At 39.4% G+C, this 25,298-nt stretch overlaps 2 protein-coding genes across 2 annotated transcripts; one reads left to right on the top strand and one right to left on the bottom strand.

Annotated features, from left to right (window-relative positions):
• The first annotated feature begins 13,409 nt into the window (after positions 1–13,409).
• Positions 13,410–14,348, top strand: LOC110257992 (olfactory receptor 2B11-like). Its single transcript, XM_084970365.1, has one exon. The coding sequence runs from the start codon at positions 13,410–13,412 to the stop codon at positions 14,346–14,348; it is 939 nt and encodes a 312-aa protein (XP_084826491.1).
• Positions 14,349–22,716: 8,368 nt separating this feature from the next.
• Positions 22,717–23,597, bottom strand: LOC146401395 (olfactory receptor 2J3-like). The gene is made up of 3 exons (XM_084970498.1): positions 23,419–23,597; positions 23,148–23,367; positions 22,717–23,016 (listed from the first exon to the last, which is right to left on the bottom strand). The coding sequence occupies exons 1-3, from the start codon at positions 23,595–23,597 to the stop codon at positions 22,717–22,719; spliced, it is 699 nt and encodes a 232-aa protein (XP_084826624.1).
• Between the last annotated feature and the right edge of the window lie 1,701 nt (positions 23,598–25,298).

Raw genomic sequence — 25,298 nt, 5'->3', positions numbered from 1 at the left:
TTTTGAGTTGTGTGTACTATAAAAATATGTAAACATCCAAAAAAAAGAAAATTATTAAGAATTTAAAAGTAATCCAAAAGGTCCCTGGTTCATCCCAGGTTTGGGCACCAAAAAAAACCAAAAAAACACATCAGAAATATCTGTTGCAGACTATTAAAAGAAAATTAGGGGAAATTTTCACCAAGATTCCTCATGGTGAAAATGTTTTTCAAAAGAAGGAGAACTCCTATTTAAATTCAAGGATGGAAGAAGAAAACTGAACTAACACTAAATAATATAAATAATTTTAAACATTTTCAGGTACAGATTTACATAGGTACAGATGAATCCTGACCAAATACATTTGGAAATCATCCGAAAACTTGCTCTTAAGATAAATGGGCATCGTTATAACACAGTCTAGTGGCTTGAGGCATCTATAGGAACATTACCTTGGCTTTGAACGTTTCGTTCTCAGGGAGGTGCTGTGATCTATGAGAGATTCTCAGCTACCCACATAGCAGTGGGTATAGGACAAGGAATGGAGAACTGTGACAGCTACCGTGACAACCTACAGCATAGGATGAATGAGTTCTGGGGATCTAACACACAGCATGGTGACGGTAGTTAATAACACTGAATTATGTACTTGAAGTTTGCTAACAGAACGGATCTTAACTCTTCTGACCACACACATACACAAAAGATACCATGTGAGCAATGAACTTAACTCGATCGTGGTGGTCATCTCACGATGGATACATACATCGAGGGATATATATTTGATATATGTATCATCACATTATACACCTTAAGTCTTCACAATTTTATTTGTCGATTTCATCTCAATAAGGCTGGAAAAGAAAAAGAAGATGTGATAATTCTACAGCCAGGGGATAGTAGTGATGGTTACTAATGACCAAGCTGTGTGTTTTGCCAGATATGCCCATTTCAGCAAAAGCTGTCTGATTCACTGAAGACCGAAACTTAATACATTGTGGTTTGTATTTAGATCTATGTGCCATTAATAAAGGATAAAAATAATCTGAACATGCAAAAAATAACTAATTAACAATTATGCTACAGAAATAGGCAGGAATTATCTGTAGGCATTAGAGATTATTTTTTTAATATATTTATTAACCAAGAAAAAAAGAATGATTTTTAAAAATTAAAACCAGTTAAAAATGATTTTGTAGCATGAACTTTTGTGTTTAGTTTACTAATTTTGATAAGTTTTATACACTTAAAAAGATCAAAAACTAAACAATTACATGTAAGAGAATAAGATTAAAATACTTCCCCACATCATATTCAAAAATAAATTCCAAATAGACTAAAGACTTTAATGTAAGACCTGAAACACAAAAAACAAAACCTGGAACCATAAAACTCCTAGAAGAGTACACAGGCAGAACGCTCTAATGACATAAATCATAGCAGTATTTTTTTGGATCCACATGCTCAGGCAAAAGAAATAAAAGCAAAAACAAACAAACGGGACTAATTAACTTTAAAAGCTTTCACATGCAAAGAAAATGAGCTGCAAAAAAAGGACAACCTACTGAATAGGAGAAAATACTCAAGCCTATATGATAAGGGGCTAACATTCAAAATACCTAAAAAGCTCATACAACAAATATCAGAAAATGAACAACTCAGTCAAAAAATGGGTGGAAGATCTGAAGAGACGTTTTTCCAAAGAAGACATATAGATGGCTAATAGGCATATGAAAAGATGCTCAACATCACTCATTATTAGATTAATGTAAATCAAAACTACAATGAGATGTCACCTCACACCTATCAGAATGTCAGTCATCAAAAACCACACAAATAATAAATATTGGTGAGGAAACAGAGAAAAGGGATCCCTTTCCCATTCTGGGTAGGACTATAAATTGGTACAGCCACTATGGAAAACATTATGGAGATGTCTCAAAAAGTTAAAAATAGAACTACCACATGATCCAGCAATTCCATTTCAGGGTAGATACCAAAAGAAAACAAAGACACGAATTTGAAAAGATACAGGCACCCTAATGTTCAGAGCAGCATTATTTACAATAGCCCAGAAATGACAGCAAACGTAGTATCCATGAACACTTGAATGGATGAAGGGGATAAAGAAGACACATTGATGTGACACATTTACACACACTTCTTCTCATCACTTATATGTGGAATCTAAAAAATTAAACAAATCAATGCGTATAGCAAGACAGAAACAGATTCACAAACATAGACAACAAACTAGTGGCTCCCAATGAAAAGAGGGAAGAGGGGAGGGGCAAGAGAGGGGTATGAGATTAATGGATACAAACTACTATGTACAAAACAAATAAGAAACCAGGTTTTATTGTCTAACACATGGAATTACAGCCATTTTCTTGCAACAATTTTAACAGAGTATAACCTGTAAAAGTAGTGAATCACTATACTGTACACTTGAAACTCCTTCTAATGTTCTAAAACACCTATACTTCAAAAAATAATTTTTAAAAAAGCAGAAAAAGATAGCACTAACAGCTATGTGGATATCAGAGAATATAGACATAAAGACAAGAATTGTTACTATGGTCAAAAAAATTATGATGATAAATTTAGTCTATCCATCAAGAAGATCTAACAAACACGCATGCATCTAACAAAAGATTGCCCAAGTACATAACATAAAAAGTAACAGAACTAATTGGAGAAATGGTTAATTCCACAATAACTGCTGCACTTCAGTACCCCACTTAAAATAATGGATGGAAAAATTAGAATATCAGCAAGGAAAGAGAGATCCGAACAAGGTAAACAAAATAAAACTAACAAACATCTACAGAGCACTTCGTCCAAAAAAAGCAGAATAGATATATTTCTCATTGCATATGGAACATTCTACAGAATAGATCATTAGGCCATGAAACAACTCACAATAAATTTAAAATGACTGAAAGGGGAGTTCCCATAGTGGCTCAGGGGTAACAAACTCAACTAGTATCCATGAGGATGTGGGTTCCATCCTTGGCCCCACTCACCAGGTTAAGGATCTGGCATTGCTGTGAGCTTTGGTGTAGGTCACAGATGCAGCTTGGATTCCGGGTTGCTGTGGCTGTAGGTAGGCTGGCAGCTGCAGCTCTGATTCAATCCCTAGCCTGGGACCCTCCATGTGGCGTGGGTGTGGACCTAGAAAAGACCAAAAAAAAAAGAAAAGAAAAATGTTTTAAGTATCGGTTTGTCAACTTCTCCACCATGAAAAAGTGTGTGTGTGTAAAAATCAAGCGACATAATAATATGTTTAAGATGATTCCATTGTAATTTTTTAATTAACTATTGTCATAAAATTTACATCTTTCAGAGAGAGAATCGGAATGTAAAATAACTTGGAAAATAATCTTTTGATGAAACTTAAAAGATTATGCTATAGAGAGACTGGGAAGTAAATTCACATTGGGTATCCCTTCTTAGAAGGGGTGTTTAAGCTCAAAACTGAAAGACAGGAAGGAGCTAGCCATGATGAAGTCAAGAGAAGAGCATTTTAGGTAGAAGAAATGGTGATTCAAAAGTTCTGAAGCATGGAATGATGCTGGTCTGTTTGTAAATGGAGAGTTATATCAGATATAATAGATGGCACACCCACCTGGGAAAATGAGGGAAGCTGAAAAAAGGAAATATTGATCAAAGGTGTGAGAAGGATTTAGAACACCAGTAAGGGGCATCTATATGTGTACTGTACATGCACTACCCTGGAACTAGCCACAATGGACGTCTGTCACACACCCAAGGCCTGAAGCAACAAAGTGGGGAAGTGGTACTGGAAACCAGAAAAAAAGAAACCGTAATACACAGCTATCTCCAAGAGCTATGACTTTTGCCTGAGCAATACAGGCCACCTCATATGTCCCAGCTGAGAGGGAGCCAAGGGAAAATAAACCAAACTAGCTGTTCTCTCTTTCTCTAATCCTCAACTCGTGACCCCCATTGGCTGAACCCAAACAGAAGCCATATATCAAGGACTCCTTTTGATTCAGACTCTTGCATAGAGCATAGAGTTCAACATACATATTGGGTTAAAGAGTGGATCTGGGTGAGGGAGGAAAGAGAGTGAAATATATCCATCACACTTGTGGTCAGAAAAGATGCTTGATATGATTTCAATTTTCTTAAAATTACCGAGGTTGGATTTGTTGCCCAGGATGTGATCAATCTTAGAGAGTGTTCCTTGTGCACTTGAGAAGAATGTGTATTTTGTTGCTTTTGGATGAAATGTCCTATAAATATCTATTAAGTCCATGTGATTTAATGCGTCATTCAGGGCCTGTGTTTCCTTATTGATTTTCTGTCTGGTTGATCTGTCCATTGCTGTAAGTGGGGTGTTAAAGTTCCCCACTATTATTGCGTTATTGTCAATTACTCCTTTAAAGGTTGTTAGCGGTTGCTTATATATTGTGGTGAACTGTGTTGGGTGTGTAGATATTTAAAATTGTTATATCATCTTCTTGGATTGATCCTTTGATCATTATGTAATGTCCTTCTTTGTCCCTGAAAATATTCTTTTTTTTTTTATTTTCCCACTGTACAGCAAGGGGGTCAGGTTATCCTTACATGTATACATTACAATTACATTTTTCCCCACCCTTTCTTCTGTTGCAACATGAGTATCTAGACATAGTTCTCAATGCTATTCAGCAGGATCTCCTTGTAAATCTATTCTAAATTGTGTCTGATGAGCCCAAGCTCCCAATCCCTCCCACTCCCTCCCCCTCCCATCAGGCAGCCACAAGTCTCTTCTCCAAATCCATGATTTTCTTTTCTGAGGAGATGTTCATTTGTGCTGGATGTTAGATTCCAGTTATAAGTGATAGCATATGGTATTTGTCTTTGTCTTTCTGGCTCATGTCACTCAGGATGAGATTCTCTAGTTCCATCCATGTTGTTGCAAATGGCATGATGTCATCCTTTTTTATGGCTGAGTAGTATTCCATTGTGTATATATACCACTTCTTCTGAATCCAATCATCTGTTGATGGACATTTGGGTTGTTTCCATGTCCTGGCTATTGTGAATAGTGCTGCAATGAACATGCGGGTGTATGTGTCTCTTTTAAGTAGAGTTTTGTCCGGATAGATGCCCAAGAGTGGGATTGTGGGGTCATATGGAAGTTCTATGTATAGATTTCTAAGGTATCTCCAAACTGTTCTCCATAGTGGCTGTACCAGTTTACATTCCCACCAGCAGTGCAGGAGGGTTCCCTTTTCTCCACAGCCCCTCCAGCACTTGTTATTTGTCGATTTATTAATGATGGCCATTCTGACTGGTGTGAGGTGGTATCTCATGGTAGTTTTGATTTGCATTTCTCTTATAATCAGCGATGTTGAGCATTTTTTCATGTGTTTGTTGGCCACCTGTATATCTTCTTTGGAGAAATGTCTATTCAGGTCTTTTGCCCATTTTTCCATTGATTGATTGGTTTTTTTGCTGTTGGGTTGTATAAGTTGTTTATATATTCTACAGATTAAGCCGTTGTCAGTTGCATCATTTGAAACTATTTTCTCCCATTCTGTAAGTTGTCTTTTTGTTTTCTTTTTGGTTTCCTTTGCTGTGCAAAAACTTGTCATTTTGATTAGGTCCCATGGGTTTATTTTTGCTCTAGTTTCTATTGCTTTGGGAGACTGACCTGAGAAAATATTCATGATGTTGATGTCAGAGAGTGTTTTGCCTATGTGTTCTTCTAGGAGTTTGATGGTGTCCTGTCGTATATTTAAGTCTTTCAGCCATTTGGAGTTTATTTTTGTGCATGGTGTGAGGGTGTGTTCTAGTTTCATTGCTTTGCATGCAGCTGTCCAGGTTTCCCAGCAATGCTTGCTGAATAGACTTTCCTTTTCCCATTTTATATTCTTGCCTCCCTTGTCAAAGATTAATTGACCATAGGTGTCAGGGTTTATTTCCGGATTCTCTATTCTGTTGCATTGGTCTGTCTGTCTGTTTTGATACCAGTACCACACTGTTTTGATGACTGTGGCTTTGTAGTATTTCTTGAAGTCTGGGAGAGTTATGCCTCCTGCTTGGTTTTTGTTTCTTAGGATTGCTTTGGCAATTCTGGGTCTTTTGTGGTTCCATATAAATGTTTGGATTGTTTGTTCTAGTTCTGTGAAAAATGTCATGGGTAATTTGATAGGGATTGCATTGAATCTGTAGATTGCTTTGGGTAGGATGGCCATTTTCACAATATTGATTTTCCCAATCCAGGAACATGGAATATCTTTCCATTTCTTTACATCTTCTTTGATTTCTTTGATTAAAGTTTTATAGTTCTCGGCATATAAGTCCTTTACCTCCTTGGTCAGGACTTGGTGTATTCCAAGGTATTTGATTTTGTGAGGTACAATTTTAAAAGGTATCGTATTTTTGTATTCCTTTTCTAATGTTTCATTGCTGGTATACAGAAATGCAACTGACTTCTGAATGTTAATCTTATATCCTGCCACTTTGCTGAATTTATTAATCAGTTCAAGGAGTTTTGGGGTTGAGTCCTTAGGGTTTTCTAGGTATAGTATCATGTCATCTGCATACAGTGACAGTTTTATCTCTTCTCTTCCTATATGGATGCCTTTTATTTCTTTGGTTTGTCTAATTGCTGTGGCCAGGACTTCCAAAACGATGTTGAAGAGCAGTGGTGAGAGTGGGCATCCCTGTCTTGTTCCATATTTGAGTGAGAAGGCTATGTCCCTGAAAATATTCTTCATTTTAAAGTCTATTTCGTCTGATATGAGTATTGCTACTCCAGCTTTCTTTTGTCCCCGTTTGCATGAAATATTTTCTTCCATCCTCTCACTTTTAATTTGTATGTGTCCCCAGAAGTGAAGTGGGTCTCTTGAAGACAGCATATATATGGGTCTTGTTTTTGTATCCATTCAGCAAGTCTATGTGTTTTGATTGGGGTGTTTAGTCCATTAACATTTAAGGTAATTATTGATAGGTATGTTCTTATTGCCATTTTATTAATTACTTTGGATTCGTTTTTGCTGCTCTTTTTTCTTTCCTTCTTCTCTTGTTCTTTTCTGCCTAGAGAAGTTCCTTTAGCATTTGTTGTAAGGCTGGTTTAGTGTCACTGAATTCTCTCAGCTTTTGCTTATCTGTGAACCTTTTGATTTCTCCTTCAAATCTGAATCAGAGCCTTGCTGGGTAGAGTAATCTTGGTTGAAGGTTTTTTCCTTTCATCACATTAAGTATATCATGCCACTCCCTTCTGGCCTGCAGAGTTTCTGTTGAAAAATCTGCCGATAACCATAATCCCTTGTATGTGACTTGTTTCTTTTCCCTAGCTGCTTTCAAGATTTTCTCTTTGTCCTTAATTTTGGTCAGTTTGATTAAGATGTGTCTCGGGGGTGTTCCTCCTTGGGTTTATTTTATGTGGTACTTGTTGTGCTTCCTGGATTTGAGTGAGTGGTTCCTTTCCTGTGTTAGGGAAGTTTTCGGCTATTATCTCTTGGAATATTTTTTCTGTCTCCTTCTCTCTCTCTTCTCCTTCTGGCACCCCTATAATATGGATGTTGGTGCGTTTAATGTTGTCCCAGAGTTCTCTGAGACTCTCTTCATTTGTTTTCAATCTTTTTTCTCTTTTCTGGTCTGCATCCATAATTTCCACTAATCTGTCCTCCACCTTGCTTTTTCGTTCTTCTGCCTCCCGTATTCTGTTGTTAGCTGCTTCTGGTGAATTTTTTATTTCAGTTATTGTATTTTGCATCTCTTCTTGTTTAAGTTTTATATCTTGTATCTCTTTGCTCAGTGTTTCCTGTAAGTTATCCATCCTTGCCTCCAGTTTATTTCCAATGTCTTGCATCATCTTCAGCATCAACAGTCTAAAATCTTTTTCCTGGAGGCTAAGAATCTCCTCCTCCCTTAGCTGTTTTTCTGGGATTTTTCCTTTCTCCCTCATCTGAGTTATAGTTCTCTGTCTTTTCATTTTTATAGGTTTTTGGTGTGGTGACCTTCTTACAGATAATAGAGTTGTAGCCTCTCTTACTTCTGATGTCTGCCCCCTGTGGCTGAAGTCAGCATGGGGGCTTGCTGTAGGCTTCCTGATGGGAGGGGCTGATGCCTGCCCCCTGGTAGGTGGAATAGATTCTAATCCCTCTGGAGGGTGGGACTTAGTCTCTGGATGGGATTAGAGGCAGCTGTGTCCCTGAGGGGTCTTTAGGTAGCCTGTTTACTGAGAGGTGGGGTTGTGATCCCACCTGGGTTGTTGTTTGCCCTGGGGCTTCTCAGCAGCTGACTGACGGGTGGGGCCAGATTTCCCCAAAATGGCCACCTCCAGAGAAAGGCACTGCTGCTGAATATTCCCAAGAGCTTTGCTTTCAGTGTCCTTTCCTCACAACAAGCCAGGTTCACCCCTGTTTTCCCAGGAGGTCCTCCAAGAACTGCGGTCAGGTTTGACGCAGACTCCCATGGAGACTTTGCTATGCCCTGGGACCCAGTGCACATGAAATCTGTGTGCACCTTTTAAGAATGGGGTCTCCATTTCCCCCAGTCCCATGGAGCTCCTGCGCACAAGCCCCACTGGCCTTCAATGCCAGATGCTCCAGGGCGCTTTTTCCCCATGCCAGATCCCCACACATGAGAGTTTGATGTGTGGCTCAGAACTCTCACTCCTGTAGGTGAGTCTCTGTGAACCAGTTTCACACCCAGGAGGTACGGGGTTGTTAATATCATGAAATCACCCCTCCTACCTCTTGATGTGGCCTCCTCTTTTTCTTTTGGAGTAGGGTATCTTTTTAAAGGTTTCTGGTCCATTGGGGTGAAGAGTGCTCAGTCTTTAGTTGTGAATTTTGTTGTTTTTAGGAGAGAAGTTGAGCTCCAATCCTTCCATTCCACCATCTTAATCCCGTCTCCTCCATCACACTTGTAAAGTGGAACAATACACATTCATGTGATACTAATGGTTTCCTCTTTGGAAAGGACAGTGAGATTATGGGCCATGGGAAGAGGATGTTTAAAGGGAGACATACCTATTTGTACCTGTTATTCAGTACATTTGAATTTGCTTTTCAAATAATGCACTCATGGATTGTATGTGTAACTTTTAAATCTTAATGTTCATATACAAATCGGACTACTATTATGTGGGATGTTATGTGTTTGTGTGTATGTGAGAGAGAGAGAGAGAAGCTATCAGTCTTCATATTAGAAAATGATTAAATTTTTTTAATATTTATTTATTTTTGTCTTTTTATTTTAGGGCCGCACCCACGGCATATGGAGATTCCCAGGCTAGGGGTCGAATCAGAGCTGTAGCTGATGGCCTATGCCACAACTCACGGCAATGCCAGATTCTTAACCCACTGAGCGAGGCCAGGGATTGAACCTGCATCCTCATGGATGCTAGGCAGATTCGTTTCTGCTGAGCCAAGACGGGAACTCTGAAAATCATTAAATATTTTAAAGGATTTTTAATGTCATTTTATTCCTCCTCCCAGAAAGACCACTTCCGGTTTTTTCTTCTCTCTTCAACTTATTTTTGTGTCCCTTTATTTATTAGGTACAGCCAGAAATATTATATCTTATTGGAGATATTCTACAAGGTGAACAAAATAAGATATGCAAGAAATTCACGTGAATGTCTCCACATCCTTTTACTCAAACTAGCTTTGGTCTAAATGAACCCTATTTAAAATTACTGTCCAACAATGATCAGAAACAGACATAAAGAATCCCATATACAATCGCCTCAAAAAGAATAAAATACCTAGAAATGAAGAAAGACCGGTCCACTGAAAACTATAAGACACTGACAAAAGAAACTAAAGAACACACAAATAAATGAAAATATATTCCACTCTCATGAGCTGCAAGAATTAAATATCAATATTACCCAAAGCAATTACAGATTCAATGAAATCCCTATCAAATTCCAATGGCATTTTTCACAGAACTAGAATGAGTAATTTTAAATCTTTGTATGAAACACAAAATATCCTGAATAGCCAAATGAATCTTAAGGGCAAAGCCAGAGGCATCATGCTCCCTGATTTCAATCTATACTACAAAGCAGTCGTAAACAAAACACTATGATACTGGCATAAAAACAGACACATAGGAGTTCCCATTGTGGATCAGCAGTAACACGCCTGACTTAGTATCCATGATGATGTGGGTTCAATCCCTGGCCTCACTCAGTGGCATGGCCGTGAGCTGTGGTATAGGTTGCAGACACAGCTCAGATCCAGCAGTGCTACGGCTGTGGCATAAGCCAGCAGTTGCAGCTCCGATTCAACCCCTAGCCTGGGAACTTCCATATGCCATAGGTATGGCCCTAAAAACAAACAAGCAAAAACAGACACATAGATCCATGTAACAAAACAGAGAACCCTGGAGTTCCCTTGTGAGGTGGCAGGTTAAGGATCTGGCATTGTCACTGCAGTGGTTCAGGTCACTTCTGTGGTACAGGTTTGATGTGATACAGTCACTATTGCAGATCTGAAAAACTGCTAAGAAAATAAGTCTTAAAGATCTCTGCACAAAGAAAAAATTGTAACTTTGTATAGCGACTGATGGTTAATGTACTGTGATCATTTAGCAATGTATATGAAGGTCAAAGCATTACACTCTACACCTGAAAAATAATGTATTGTTGGATGTCAATGATGCTTCAATTTAAAAAATCATTGCCAATGAAAGAAACATTACAAAGATAATAAGTGAATAAAATAATCAAGTAAAATCAGTTTCCAGTGTTTTGAGAAATCAAATGAGTTTATTCTAAAACATATCTAACAACCTCAATTCAGTAGATAACTAATTGTACACCAGAAGCACTTCCATGGAGAACTCTGTCCCAAAGGAATTTGTCTCCTAACTCATCTGGGATAAGCATTAACGGGCTGTCTGAAAATAATGCCCAAGAGTCTCGGGGATATAATAGACTGCACACATGCAAAGCACTCTTGATATTACCTACTGTCATCTTCCTAATATGGGCTTTCTTCTTTGGGGCAGCATTGTGTCGAATGGAATACACACTTCTGAATATCATTCTTAAATATTCATCTGTGTACTAGGCCATTTGGAAAAATTCAAATGTGTTCCTTTAAAATTCCATTTGCTTAAACTATAGTTATCAACATAAGGTAAGTAAAACGATACTTGTTTTAAAAACTACCCTTTCTTAGGTACATCATAGTACCAAATATGCATAGGGAAACCAGAGAGCATTTCATTTCTGGAAGTCTTCTCTAAACTTTGGAAATAATTAGTTTGGCACCTACACAAAGCAGCTAGATTTTTTTGTAATCTGATTCTCTCAGGCTATCACTTAAACCCATTTTAAAAGCATGTAAATTTGAATAAACACTATTCCTGAAAGGTATTAAATACCTGAATGAAATGTGCAGCCTTCATCCAATCATGTGAACTTTTAAAATATGCAGTAGAAATCTGATGCGTTGACCCATTCACCTGATTTCTCCAGACATTTTGAAGTCAGACAAAAACCTCTCCTTTCTTCTATAATTTTTCCAACGCATAACTTAAAAGTCCTTGTCAATATAAATAAAATGCTGTGTGATGAAAAATGATGTACAAAAAGATACACTAGAGAAGTTCCCTTGTGGCACAGCAGCTTCAGGATCCCACCTTGCTGCAGATGTGTTAGTGGAGATGGAGAGACAAAGGACTTGAAGCATTCCCAGACAGGAGTTCCCTGGAGGCCTATCTGCTAAGAATCCAGCATTGTCACTCCTGTGGCTTAGGGCACTGCTGTGGCTCAGCTTTGATCTCTGAATGTCTGCATGCCTAGGGGCAAGGACAAAAGGAAAAAAAATTCAGAGATAAAGAGGCCCTGATGTCCTGATGGAATATTATTGGAAGTAGATCAAAAATTGGACAAAACATCATGATATCAGAGAATTGAAAGTAATAAAATACCAGGAGAATGACATGGAAAAGAGCAGAGTTCGAGCATAGAATTTTAGAGCTTAGCTATACATCTACGGAACCCTGAAAACTGGATTTATAGTCTCACCATCTCAATACCTCATTTAAGGGATTCATGGCTTTTTGATCTTTAGAACCTCCCTAGTCATTAGCAGACAACTGGGATGAATGATGAACAGTATCTTACAATTCAGATACTAACATTTCCTTTGTCATAAGGTTTGGGGATAGGTACTAGATGATTCATGGGTCTGAAAGGTTTACTGTTGTGTTTGGCACACAGGGCTCATTAAGGATTAGTTGTAATTATTATTATATTATCTCACTGTGCACAACAGACCTAGGGTTCTTTTGGAATCAAAATAATATCTTAGCCCAGGGGAGTTCGATGTGACACCTCACACGATGGCCTTGAGGACTCAGAGAAACAGAGTATGTGAAAACTGTGCTTTGCAAGCCTACAAATGTAATCTGCTGCCTCTAAACCAATGACTCTCTGGTCCTCAGTGGAAATACTTTCCTCCTGTTCCAGTTCCCTGGACATAAATGTCATATTTGTAGCTACATATAAGTAAGTAAGCTGTTGATAACAGGCCAAGGCCTTACCTAAAAACAAGATAAGCCCCCAGGATAAAGAAAAATTCCTACAAGATAGATAATAAATTCTGACATGAACAATCAATGACCTGGTTACAACAAAGTAGTTATGCAAGAAAAGGGACATCCAACAACAAATGTTTGAGTTGGGGGAAACATAATTTATAGCTAAATTCTCTCAGTTTATACTTCAGCAAGCTGTCATCTAAGGGTTTAAGTTTCTTGCTCAATTCTAAATGACCAAGATGGATTTAAACTGTAAAAGCCTTCTTAGTCCCCATGGGGATGATGTAATAATTCAACCTGCATCTGGACAAGCCTATCTAGATGATAACTAAGGGCTAGGGCTAGGTTCTCTCCACCTCCTCCTTGTGCTAGAGCTAACTCCACCCTTTCACTCTTCTTAACATTTCAGTAAGGCCTTGCAGCAGGGATCCTGAAAAAGACCTATCTGATTCCTAAGACCCAGCCACATCTACTTCATCGGGCACCTGAAGGTAGGAACCAATAAACTTAGCTGGTATTTCTGCAAACCAAGGGATGAAAGAGCATTACTTTGGAGCATCGGAAACACAGTCACTTCTGCTTGGCATTCAATCCTTACCAGAGCCCAAGGACATGCTCATTGTCACCTTCATCACACAGAATAGTAGATTCCATTTCAGAAAGTTTTGGTTACTTGCTTAAGGTAGCTGTCTTTATGCTGTAGGGTCATGAGGAGAAATTAACTCCCCTGGTGTCACATCTTTTAATTATCCTCCCCCACCCACCCAAGTGACTGCACCCAATCTTCTATGAATGGATGCTTAATTGTGTGCATATACTCCCAATATATACAACTGTGTTTGTCATTTCTCAAAATCTTTCTATCTTTCCTGCCACTGCTCCGATACAGGGGAAGCAAACTGCAGATAATGGAACGAATTAACAAAAGCCACCCAGAAGAGTTTATTCTACTAGGCTTTGCGGATCATCCCTGGCTGGAGCTTCCTCTGTTCATTATTCTGCTTCTAACATACCCCATGGCCATGGTGGGAAACATAGCCATCATTCTGGTGTCCACCTTAGACTCCCGTCTGCACAGCCCCATGTATTTCTTCCTCACCAACCTCTCCTTTCTGAACATGTGCTACACCACAAGCATTGTCCCTCAGATGCTGTTTCACCTGGGACGATCGAAGAAGACAATCAGCTATCTGGGCTGTGCCATTCAGCTTTATTTCTTCCACATAATGGGAGGCACAGAATGTCTGCTTTTGGCTATTATGTCTTTCGATCGCTACGTGGCCATCTGCAAGCCTCTGCACTACACCCTCATCATGAATCGGTGCACCTGTATCCTACTGGTGGCCACTGTGTGGCTGGGTGGAATGACCTACGCTGTCTCAGAGGCCACTGTCACATTACACTTACCACTCTGTGGTCACAACACACTGGATCACTTGGTATGTGAGATTCCTGTTCTGATAAAGGCAGCCTGTGGTGAGAAGGGCGCCAATGAGCTCACACTCTCTGTGGTTTGCATTTTCATGTTAGCTGTGCCACTATGCTTCATTCTTGCTTCCTATGCTTCTATTGGACATGCTGTATTTAAGATTAAATCTTCGGAGGGAAGAAAAAAAGCCTTTGGCACATGTTCCTCCCATCTCGTTGTAGTTTTCTTCTTTTATGGTCCAGGCATTAGCATGTACCTTCAGCCCCCTTCCTCCATCTCTAGGGACCAGCCCAAGTTCATGGCTCTCTTCTATGGAGTGGTGACTCCTACACTCAACCCTTTCATCTACACTCTGAGGAACAAGGATGTAAAGGGTGCCTGGGGCAACCTGGTGAGGAGCGTTTTCACTTCCAAGTGATAGTTCGCAGACATCAAATGACATTCTTTAACAAGTGAGTAGGTATATAGGAGTTTCTCTGACAAATCATTCTTGTCTCATACTTCCCCAGATCATGGCACAGGGTCTTCTTGTCCTGTGTCCTGTTTCTCATGTTCTTTCTAATGCTCTTAGACAAAGGTGACACATGGCTAATAATGCACCCATAAGGGCACTGTTTGTTGAAATGTATTAAAAAGAGTTCTATTCTGGTGGCACATACTAAAATTCTGATGGAGTTAAGAAGTGAATAAAGTAATAATATAAACCCATTCGTTCAAGCTAGTCACCACGGCAACTATTCATCAGTGTATTTCCTATGACAGTGTCACTTAAGAAATATTCCACCACTTTCTGTTAGATTGGCCATGTCTAAGAGGGCAGCATACTGCCACTGGGCATTCCAAGTGAGACACTCTAAACATTAGACCACTGGGCATCTATCCAGATAAAACCATGACTCGCAGACTAGTGTACTCTGATGTTTTTTGCAGCACTATTGTCAATAGCCAAGACATGGAAACAACCTAAATGCCCATCAACAGAGGAGTGGATCCAGAAGATGTGGTACATATACACAATGGAATGTTACTCGGCCATTAAGGAACGAAATACTGGCATTTGTAGCAACATGGACGGACCTAGAAATTATCATGCTAAGTGAAGTCAGTCAGACAATCAGACACCAACATCAAATGCTTTCACTGACATGTGGAATCTGAAAAAAGGATACAATGAACTTCTTTGCAGAGCAGATACTGACTCGCAGACTTTGAAAAACGTATGGTTTCCAAAGGAGACAGTTCGGGGGGTGGGAGGATGCACCGGGGTCATGGGATGGAAATCCTATAAAATTGGATTTGAATATTTGAATATTTACCTATAAACCTTAAAATGTATTCTTAAATATTAAAATAAATTAAATAGGTGGGCAAAATATGTGCATAAGTTTCTTAACATTTCTTTTAAAGACCATAAGCATGAACCTTCTGAATCAGTAAGAGAAAATTAGTGATATAATAACGAACCACAACATGTAAACATTTGGCGCATGATGGAAACAGCCAGGAATGCCTTCTGAAACAGTGCAAGAATCATTATGAGAAAGAAACAATTGATATTTCTAGAATGGAAAGCTACTGATTACTTCGACCAACACAAGTAGCTCTCTGATGCTCAGAATCTGTATCATTAAAAGGGAAAGGTACTTTAGTTACAAAAATAAACTTAGTTCCAGGATTCATACTCAACCTAAAACTTCATCAAAAAATTAGTTATGTTTTTAAGCAAAGAAAGGATTTTATTGTTACTTGATACTGAATTAATATGATGAGAAATCAACAGTGTTGTTTAGTGAAGAAATTAACAGGTAAGAAAAACAAGAATCATTTGAACTTTTCTGACATGCATTCTGGTACAATCAAAATCTAAGCAAACTATTAATGGAAAATGGCATGTTCTTCCAAAGAAGAACCAATTGTGACCCATATCTAATTTTTTTTTTTTTTTGTCTTTTTGCCATTCTTGGGCTGCTCCGGCGGCATATGGAGGTTCCCAGGCTAGGGGTCAAATCGGAGCTGTAGCCACCGGTCTACACCAGAGCCACAGCAACGCGGGATCTGAGCCACGTCTGCAACCTACACCACAGCTCACGGCAATGCGGGATCCTTAACCCACTGAGCAAGGCCAGGGATTGAACCTGCAACCTCATGGTTCCTAGTCAGATTTGTTAACCAATTTAGCCACGACAGGAACTCCAACCCATATCTAATTTTTAATTTAAAAAAAAAAAAAAGATCATCTGGAGTTCCCATTGTGGCTCAGTGGGTTAAGGACCCAATGTCTCTATGAGGATCCAGGTTTGATCCCTAGCCTCACTCAGCATAAGGACCCAGAATTTCCAGAAGCTGAGCCATAGGTTGCAGATGCATCTGGTACTGCTGTGGCTGGGCACAGGACCTAGCTGCAGCTCCAATTCAACCCCAGCCTGGGAACTTCCATATGCTGCAGGTGCAGCCATTTGAAAAAAAAAATCTTCCAATGCTTGGTCCAGTTCTTGAGACAAATAGACTTTGGTATATACAGTTTGGAAAAAATTCTAAATAATTTTACAATTTGCCTGATTGGTGGCTGGTTGCCAAATGGGTTTTTTAATTTTACACACACACACACACACACAGAGAGAGAGCAATACAAATGAAAATTTTGTGATGTGAAATAATATCTCTAATCATTTTCATTAAAGACATCCTTTGTCTAACCTAGTCTTAAACACAGAGGCATTGGTAATTTTTAGTTTGGAGGGAAAAACCCAGCAAGATTTGTGTCAAAAGCTTAGTTATGAGACAGTTAAGAGCTATTCTGACTGCTTCTTCATCTTGAAGGCCTGTAAAGACAACTAATTTCAAAATTGTGAGTGTTTTCCAGACTCTGAAATATTGGGACTTCCTAAGGGAATACACCAAAAAATTTAAGGATAAAGAATGTTGAGGGTAGTGGCAGGGAAAAGCCACAGAAACATGCTGTTTGTATGAGACTGCTTTACATTTCCAAGTCATATATGTTCAGTATATTCCAGCATGAAGAATACTGTCATTAACCACTGAGAAGCCCTGCCGAAGGAAGTTTCATATTACATGCGAAGGTGGGAGTATACTCTATTCTATCCTTGAGAGGTTGCATGAACAATCTCAAGATTGCCCTTGCAAGGAAGTTAGCCAAAATCTTTTCTTCTTCTCCCAACCAAGCATGTCTTGCCTGAAGAATAAATGGAAAGCGGCAAAATCTTTTAACCTCTAGCTCTAAAGATACTACAAATGCAAACATGTATTTGAGATTGTCTTTAAGGATGAAATCAAAAAGGCTTACCCATGATTTTGTTCTCACGAGAGGTGTCCTCAGGTCTGCATGGCAAAACTACCTGCAAGGCAGAAGTGCACCCTGCTCTAAGGGAGATGATTCAAGTAAGTGCAAATCACAATTCTGGTTCGAAAACCGTCTTACAGGAGTTCCACTGTGGTGCAGCGGAAACAAATCCAACTAGTGACCATAAGGTTGCAGGTTCAACCCCTGGCCTTGCCAGTGGGTTAAGGATCCGGTATTGTCATGAGCTGTGGTGGAGGTCGCAGATTCAGCTCGGATCAGGCATTGGTGTGGTTGTGGTATAGCCTAGCAGCTACAGCTCCGATTCGACTCCTAGCCTGGGAACTTCCCTGTGCAGTGGGTGCCGCCCTAAAAAGCAAAAACAAACAAACAAAAATAGTCTTACAGCTATCATAAAACCAATTGACTACTCAAATTGTGAGACTCAGGATTCCAATGACTTGGAAGAGTCCCAGAGACCACTAGGGCCTGAGTCGGGGAGAGGGTGGGGGAAAAAAGGTTAGACACAGTGGAGTGAGAAAGAAAGCACACTAAGAGACATAACACAAACATCTAATCGGTGATCCTGGATTAGATCCTGTCTTTAGGAGATACTCTCAGGAGCACTTAGGCGTAAGTGTGCATTAGACTCTGCAATGTTTCAGAAAAGTATTTAAAACATATGTTAATACGACATTATTATAGACAGAAAATTTTACTCCCATGGTAAAAATCATTTTTGGCCACATTGGTGGCATGGGGAAATTACCGGGCCAGGGAGGAAACCCGCATCACAGCAGCAACCCGAGCTGCTGCAGTGACAAGGCCAGATTCCCATGGTAAAGTATTATCATTGTGAAATCTATAGTAAATCAGGTACTACTTTTTCCTCTAAGTGTTATTATTTTAGTTGTCGAATTGTAATTGGAATATGATGGACTTATATTTGAAAACTTAGTGTGCTTCAACTCACTTAATGTTGTCATAGCATGTGATACCAGTGACCTTCCAGTCCCATGTTTGTAAGACAGAGAATACAGTATGTGACGCTGAGGCCAATAAAAGAGCATAAAACACCTGAATCTGGCCTGGAAGCCAGAGCTAGTGTCTGTGATTATCTGATGACACATCTGTGCCTGCACTGCTGAGACACACTCAGGGTTTAGGGAATACGCTGCACAGGAATGGGTATGAGGGGACTGGAGCCATCTGTCTGGATGGGGAGCAGAAACTTCCTGGGGTAGAGAAGAAGCTGGTCCTTCACAGCATTTAGTCTCCATTCTTCGCTGAGAACAAGCTGGATTCCTTCTTAGTTCTTCAGTAAAGTTGCCTGCGACCCACACTCATGTGTGCAGTGTGAGTGTCAAAGTACCAAAGAGTGGTTCAAGGTTCAGAGATGGCAGTGGTAGGATTTCAGACCTTCTAGTTTACCCTGGGCATTGCTGGTCACGACAAAGGGCCTCAGAACCAAAACTCTACTGTCATTACCTTGATTTTGCCACACAGAGGTCATTTAAACTTCGGCAAGCCATGTGTCTTCTTCCCTTCAGATTTTATTGTTGGTGAAAAGCCAAAGTTAGGCAATTTATTTTCTCTCTTTTCTGTTCTCTTTTTTGGGGCAGGGGGTGTTCTTTTTGGTCTTTTTAGGGCTGCGCCCTCAGCCTATGGAAGTCCAAGTCTAGCAAACTGGAGCTGCACTGCCAGCCTGCACCACAGCCACAGCAACACCAGATCCGAGCCACGTCTGCGACCTACACCACAGCTCATGCCAATGCCGGATCACTGAACCCACTGAGCGAGGCCAGGGAGCAAACCTGCATCTTCATGGATACTAGTCAGGTTCCTTACCACTGAGCCACAATGGGAACTCCCTTTATTTTTTCTGAAATACAGTTATGTACAATATTAGATGTCAACAGGTGTATAATACAGTGATTCACAATTTTAAATTATCTTCCATTTCTAGTTATAAAATACTGTTTATATTCTCTGTGTTGTAAAATATATACTTGTAGCTTATTTTACACACAATAGTTTGTACCTCTCAGTCTCCTACCACCATGTTGCCACGCCCACTTGCCGCCTCTTACTAGTTTGTTCTCTATATTTGTGAATCTGCTTCTTTTTGTTAGAGTCACTAGGTTGGTATATTTTTTAGAGTCCACATATAAGTGATGTAATGCAATATTTGTCTTTCTCTGTTTGACTTTTTCACTCAGCATAATTGCCTCCAAGTCCACCCATGTTCCTACAAATGGCAAAATCTGATTTCTTTTTAAGGCTAAGTAAAAACACACATTGGGTGTGTGTGTGTGTGTGTGTCCCCATATCATATCTCCTTTATCCATTTATCTGTTGGTGGACACTTGGGTTGTTTCCGCATCTTGGCAATTGTAAATAATGCTGCTATGAACACTGGGGTGCATATATCTTTTCAGATTAGTGTTTCTTCTTTTCAGATCTATATCCAGGAGTGGAATTATTGGGTCATATGGTACTTCTGGTTTTAGCTTTTTGAGAACCTATACCCTGTTTTCCATAGTGGCTCTACCAAGTTAAACTCCCACCAACAGTGCAGGAAGTTTCCATTTTCTCTACTTCCTCACCAACGTTTGTTATTTGTCTTGTTTTTGATGATAGCCATTCTGACAGGCACGAGGAGATATCTCATTGTGGTTTGTGATAAAGTTGCATAAGATTCACATAAGTAGTTTGAAAAGTACAAAACAATAAACTCAAAATCTGTGTTAATTTTTGAGGGGATTTTGTTAACTGAACTTTGTTTTCAATTACAAATTAATTAGAAGATCATGGTAATGGAGCTAGGATTCAATATATATGTATGCTATAACTACAGCATTCCAAAAAAATTGTCTACATTTTTTTTAATTCATATGGTTTTTAAGCAAAAAAGAAAGAAAAGAGACAAGAAATGTCAAAGTCTGGGTTTTATTTTGGGGTTTTGTTTGTTTGTTTGTTTGTTTGTCTTTTGGGGGCTGCACTCACAGCGCATTGAAGTTCCTAGGCTAGGGGTCCAATCGGAGCTGCAGCTGCCAGCCTACACCACAGCCACAGCAACGTGGCATCCAAGCCACGTCTGTGACCTATACCACTGCTCACGCAACACTGGATCCTTAACCAACTGATCAGGGCCAGCGATCAAACCCGCTTTCTCAAGGATACTCGTCAGGTTCAGTACCAGTGAGCCACAGTGGGAACTCCCACAGTTTTCTTGAATTAGATAGTGAGAGGCCAGGGTATTACATGAAGTGTTGCAAACAATAAGATTTCCATAAGTACACGGTGGTTCAAAGAACTAAACTATTGGGTTTGCTTTTAAAAGTTTTATTTTGCTCTGTGATGGTTCACTCTGTGCGGCACTAATTATTTACTAACAGTCCTTACATGTACATGATTCTTGGTTCTTCCTTTCTTAGACAATAGGTTAAGGACAAATGAATGTATGCCGTATTACTGTTTGTGTCGAGGTGGAGATAAAGAATGACAGACACACAAAGGCAAAGACATCAGAATCAATGTAATTGCAAACCACACCAGAAACTGAGGGGAAGTTTGGGGATGTGTTTTTCATTTTAAAAATTTAGGGAATGGGAGTTCCCGTCGTGGCACAGCAGAAATGAATCTGACTGGGAACCACGAGGTTGCGGTTTCAATCCCTGGCTTTGCTCAGTGGGTTGAGGATCAGGCATTGCCATGCGCTGTGGTGTAGGTTGCAGATACAGCTCCTATTGGACCCCTAGCCTGGAACTTCTATATGCCCCAGGTGCAGACCTAAAAAGCAAAGCAAAGAAAAAAAAAAACAAAAAACAAACAAACAAAGAAAGAAAAGAAAAAAAAATTTAGGGAATGGGATTTGATAAGGTTTTTTTATTTGTTTGTTTTTTGCCTTTTAGGGCCACACCCGCAGCATATGCAGGTTCCCAGGCTAGGGGTCAAATTAGAGCTATAGCCGACAGCCTACACCACAGCCACAGCAACATGGGATCCAACTGCATCTGCGACCTATACCACAGCTCATGGCAATGCTGAATCCTTAACCCACTGAGCAAGCCAGGGATCGAACCCACAACTCCATGGTTCCTAGTCAGATTCGTTCCCACTGCGCCATGATGGGAACTCTGGGAATGGGATTTGAATCAATCATGTGAAAACGTTACAGGCCTCAAAACTACAGCTGGCAATTGGATTACCATACAATACGGATTCCAGTTTAAAAAGTTATGTGCATGCTACACTTATTTCAGATAGAGATAGCAGCAATAATACAGGTTATAAAACTATTACTTTAATAAAAATACATTTCCTTACTCGGAAAATATATAAGTTGATTTTCGTAATGTACTTACCACTAATATTTAAGTCAGATCAAGCTCAAAAAGAAAAAAACTAACATTTTTCAAACAGCTTTATCATAATTTTTCCAGTATATTTTCACATAATTCTTTCAAGTACACATCAGATTTATCAAATTGCTTTCAGAGCCTAGTACTTGGTTGCTTCTGATATTCTTTTTAGAAACTTAGGTTATACAGGGGCCCCAAGTACTTACCTGACCTAGTCTATGGATGACCGTTACTTCACAAGCTATATATTATAACTACAAGTTATTTCCATCTCCTTTACACTACTCACTATATTGGAGGGAAAAACCAAATATGAGGTGCTTACTTCTGCTACATTTTTTCAGAGACCGCTGATTCATGAAACTTATTTTCTTACTATTGATAAAGGTATAATAAAGAACATAGACCAAAATTTCTCTCAAAATTAACTACTTTCAAAAAAAGGATGTATTGGAGAAAAGATTTAAGACTATAGTTAATCAAAACAAGACAAATTTTATGACAAATTCTGCCCAAAAAGCAAGAAATTAAAAGACACAGTATAGGTTATTTACAATTAAGAATATCATCTCTCCATAAGAATTAGACCTGCTCAGAGCTCCCACTGTGACTCAGCAGGTTAATGATCCGGTATTCACGCTGCTGTGGCATAGGTTGCAGCTGCAGCTCAGATTTGATCCCTGGCCCAGGAACTTAAAATGCCACAGGTGTGGCCAAAAGAGAAACATATATAACACCTGCCCTTTTATCAATTTTTAGAATAAATCCATATCTCATTTTCAATTAAGAAAGGCATACCTTTGTTTTTTTAGGATTGCACCACTGAAAAAAATCTAATATTGAGTTTGATTTTGATTTTACATGGTTGTTTTCTCCACTCTAGGGAGGTTGTCATGTGGGCAGTCTGTGTTGAATTCATATCTAATGCCACAAACTCTGTGATATAGTGAAAGTACATGCTCCATCAGTGCTGACAAAGCAAGTGAATGAAAGAGTGGTTGATACATGGATGGGCAGATGAACCACTGGTGAAGAGATGCTCCATTATTCTATTCATGTCACAAGTACACAGGCTTACTCTCACCCCATTAATCTCTTTACTGCCCCTCTTACCTCTTTGTTTCTCAAGTGTAGATTAGAGGGTTGAGGCTAGGTGGGACAACAGTATAAAAAAGGGCAATGAACTCTCCTTGATCTTGAGAACCTCCTGATGGGGGCTGGAGATATATAAACATTCCTGGAATGAGAAACAGGGACACAACCAGAAGATGGGCTCCACATGACCCAAAGACTTTCTGAAGTCCAGCTGTTGACCGCATCCTCAGCACAGCACGGGAAATCACACCATAGGAGCTGAGAATGAGGATGAGAGGCATGAGAACAAAAATGGAGCTCGTGACCATGAGGGCCAGCTCATTAGCTGTCTTGTATCAACACAAGACAGTCGCAGCAGTGATGGAACTTCACAGAAGAAATGGTCCACTTGGCCATGTCCACACAGGGGTACCCAGGCGGTAAATGAGGAATGAAGTGCCAAGTTGGTGAAGCCACTTACCCAAGAAGCCACAGCCAACAGATGGCAGAAACGAGGGTGCATGAGGACAGTGTAATGCAAGGGTCTACATACAGCTGCATAACGGTCATAGGACATCACCACCAGTAGCACACATTCGGTGGATCCCAGTGCCAGGGAACAGTAAAGTTGAGTCATGAAATCTACATAAGACATGGCTTTTCCTGGGCCCCAGAGGTTGACCAGCAACTGGGGGATGAAGCTGGTAGAGTAGCAGAGATCCAGAAAAGACAAGTTTGAGAGGAAGAAGTACATGGGAGTGTGCAGATGGGAGTCCAGGTATGATACGATAATGACGAACAGGTTGCCTGTCAATGTCATTAAGTAGAACATCAAGACAACCACAAAGAGTACTACTTCCACACGAGGCCAATTGGAAAAACCTAGCAGGACAAAGTAGCCTCCAGAAGTTGCATTGAGTTTTTCCATCATCATTCATTTCCTGTTACCTGGCAAAAGAATTACATACACTCAAGATAAATGGAAATACAACTGCCAAAGCAATTTCGAGAAAAAAGAACACAGCTATAAGTATAACCCTCTCAGATTTTAGATTATACTACAAAGCCACAGTCATCAAAACAGCATGGTATTATCAAAAACAGACACACAGGTTCATGGAACAGAAAAGAGAGCCCAGAAATAAACCCACTCACCTGTGGTCAATTAATCTACAAAAAAAGGAGGCAGGAATATATAATGCAGACAAGACAGTCTCTGCAGCAAGTCGTGCTGGGAAAACTGGATGGCCACATATAAAACAAGGAGGCTAGACTATTTAATCACACCACATACAAAAATAAACTCAAAATGGCTTAAAGATCTAAATGTAACAACAAAACCATAAAACTCCTGGAAGAGAGCATAGGAAGAACACTCTTTGAGAGAAATCATAGCAACATTTTTTGCATCAGTTTCCTAAGAAATAAAAAAAAGCAAAAAATTTTAAGTCCTAACTAAACTTAAAAGTTTTTTTCACAGCAAAAGAAACCATTGACAAAACAAAAGGATACCCTACAGAATGAAAGAAAATTTTTGCAAATGATGCAACCAACGAGGGTTTAACCTACAAAATAATCAACAGGTCATATACAACTCCATATCAAAAAAGTACGTCCATCTGAATATGAATAGAAGACCTGAACAGAAATTTTTCCAAAGACATACAGATGGCTAACAAGCAAATGAAAAAGATGCTCCACATTGCTAATTATTAGAGAAATGCCAGTCAGTTGAAAATGAGATATCACATTACATCTGTTAGGATGTCTATCATCAAAAAGGTTACAAATACCAAATGTTAGAGAGGATGTGGGGAAAAGGGAATCCTTGTATACTATTGATGGCAATGTAAACTGGTGCAGCCACTGTGGAAAAGAGTAAGAATGTTCCTCAAAAAACTAGAAATATACAACTACCATAAGATCTAACAATTCCACTCCCAGGTATATATAGCCGGGGTGGGGGGAATCAATTCCAAAAAAAAAACACACCTCAATGTTCACAGAAGCACCATTTAGAATAGCCAAAACATGGTAGCAGCCCAAGAGTCCATGATTGGATTAAGAAGATATAGGGTGGGTGTGGGTGTGTGGGGGTGTGGGGGGGTGTGGGGGTGTGTGCATACATACCATGGGATATTACTCAGCCATTAAAAAGACAAAACACTGACATTTGCAGCAAAGTGGGAGGCCCTAGATTATATTACGCATAGTGAAATAAATCAGAGAAAGACAAACACTGCATCATATCACTTATGTGCAATCTAAAAATTAATATAACTGACTATTCCAAAAAGAAACAGACTCACAAATATAGACAACTAACTTGTGGTTTCCAAGGGGGAAAGAGAAGAGAGGAGGGACAAATTATGGGTATGGGATTAACAGATTAAAAACTACCATGCATAAAATAGATAAGGAAGAAGTATAGATTCTGTGGCACAGGTCATTATAGCCATTATCTTGCAATGAGCTATAATGGAGTACAATCTGCAATAATAATGAATCACAATGCTGTACACCTGTAACTCACATATTATAAATTAGCTATGCTTCAGTAAAGAAAAAATATCCTCCAAGAACCAGAGGGACACACACACACACAAACACACACACACAAACAGAAACCAGT

The sequence above is a fragment of the Sus scrofa genome, chromosome 7 (assembly GCF_054392235.1).
Source record: "Sus scrofa isolate SSC_HxYL_T2T_F1_AM1 chromosome 7, Sscrofa_HxYL_maternal_Yorkshire_Landrace_v2.0, whole genome shotgun sequence".
NCBI lineage: Eukaryota > Metazoa > Chordata > Mammalia > Artiodactyla > Suidae > Sus > Sus scrofa.
This window is presented reverse-complemented; position numbering and strand designations above follow the sequence as displayed.

What these genes read in the sequence shown, in the direction of transcription:
- LOC110257992 (XM_084970365.1), top strand. Translation starts at nt 13,410, where the DNA reads ATGGAACGAATTAACAAAAGCCACCCAGAAGAGTTTATTCTACTAGGC.
- LOC146401395 (XM_084970498.1), bottom strand. Translation starts at nt 23,597, where the DNA reads ATGATGGAAAAACTCAATGCAACTTCTGGAGGCTACTTTGTCCTGCTA. An exon ending in TCCCATCTGCACACTCCCAT is followed by an intron (nt 23,368 to 23,418) that starts GTACTTCTTCCT and finishes CTACTCTACCAG; the next exon opens with CTTCATCCCCCAGTTGCTGG. An exon ending in TGTTGGCTGTGGCTTCTTGG is followed by an intron (nt 23,017 to 23,147) that starts GTAAGTGGCTTC and finishes TGTTGATACAAG; the next exon opens with ACAGCTAATGAGCTGGCCCT.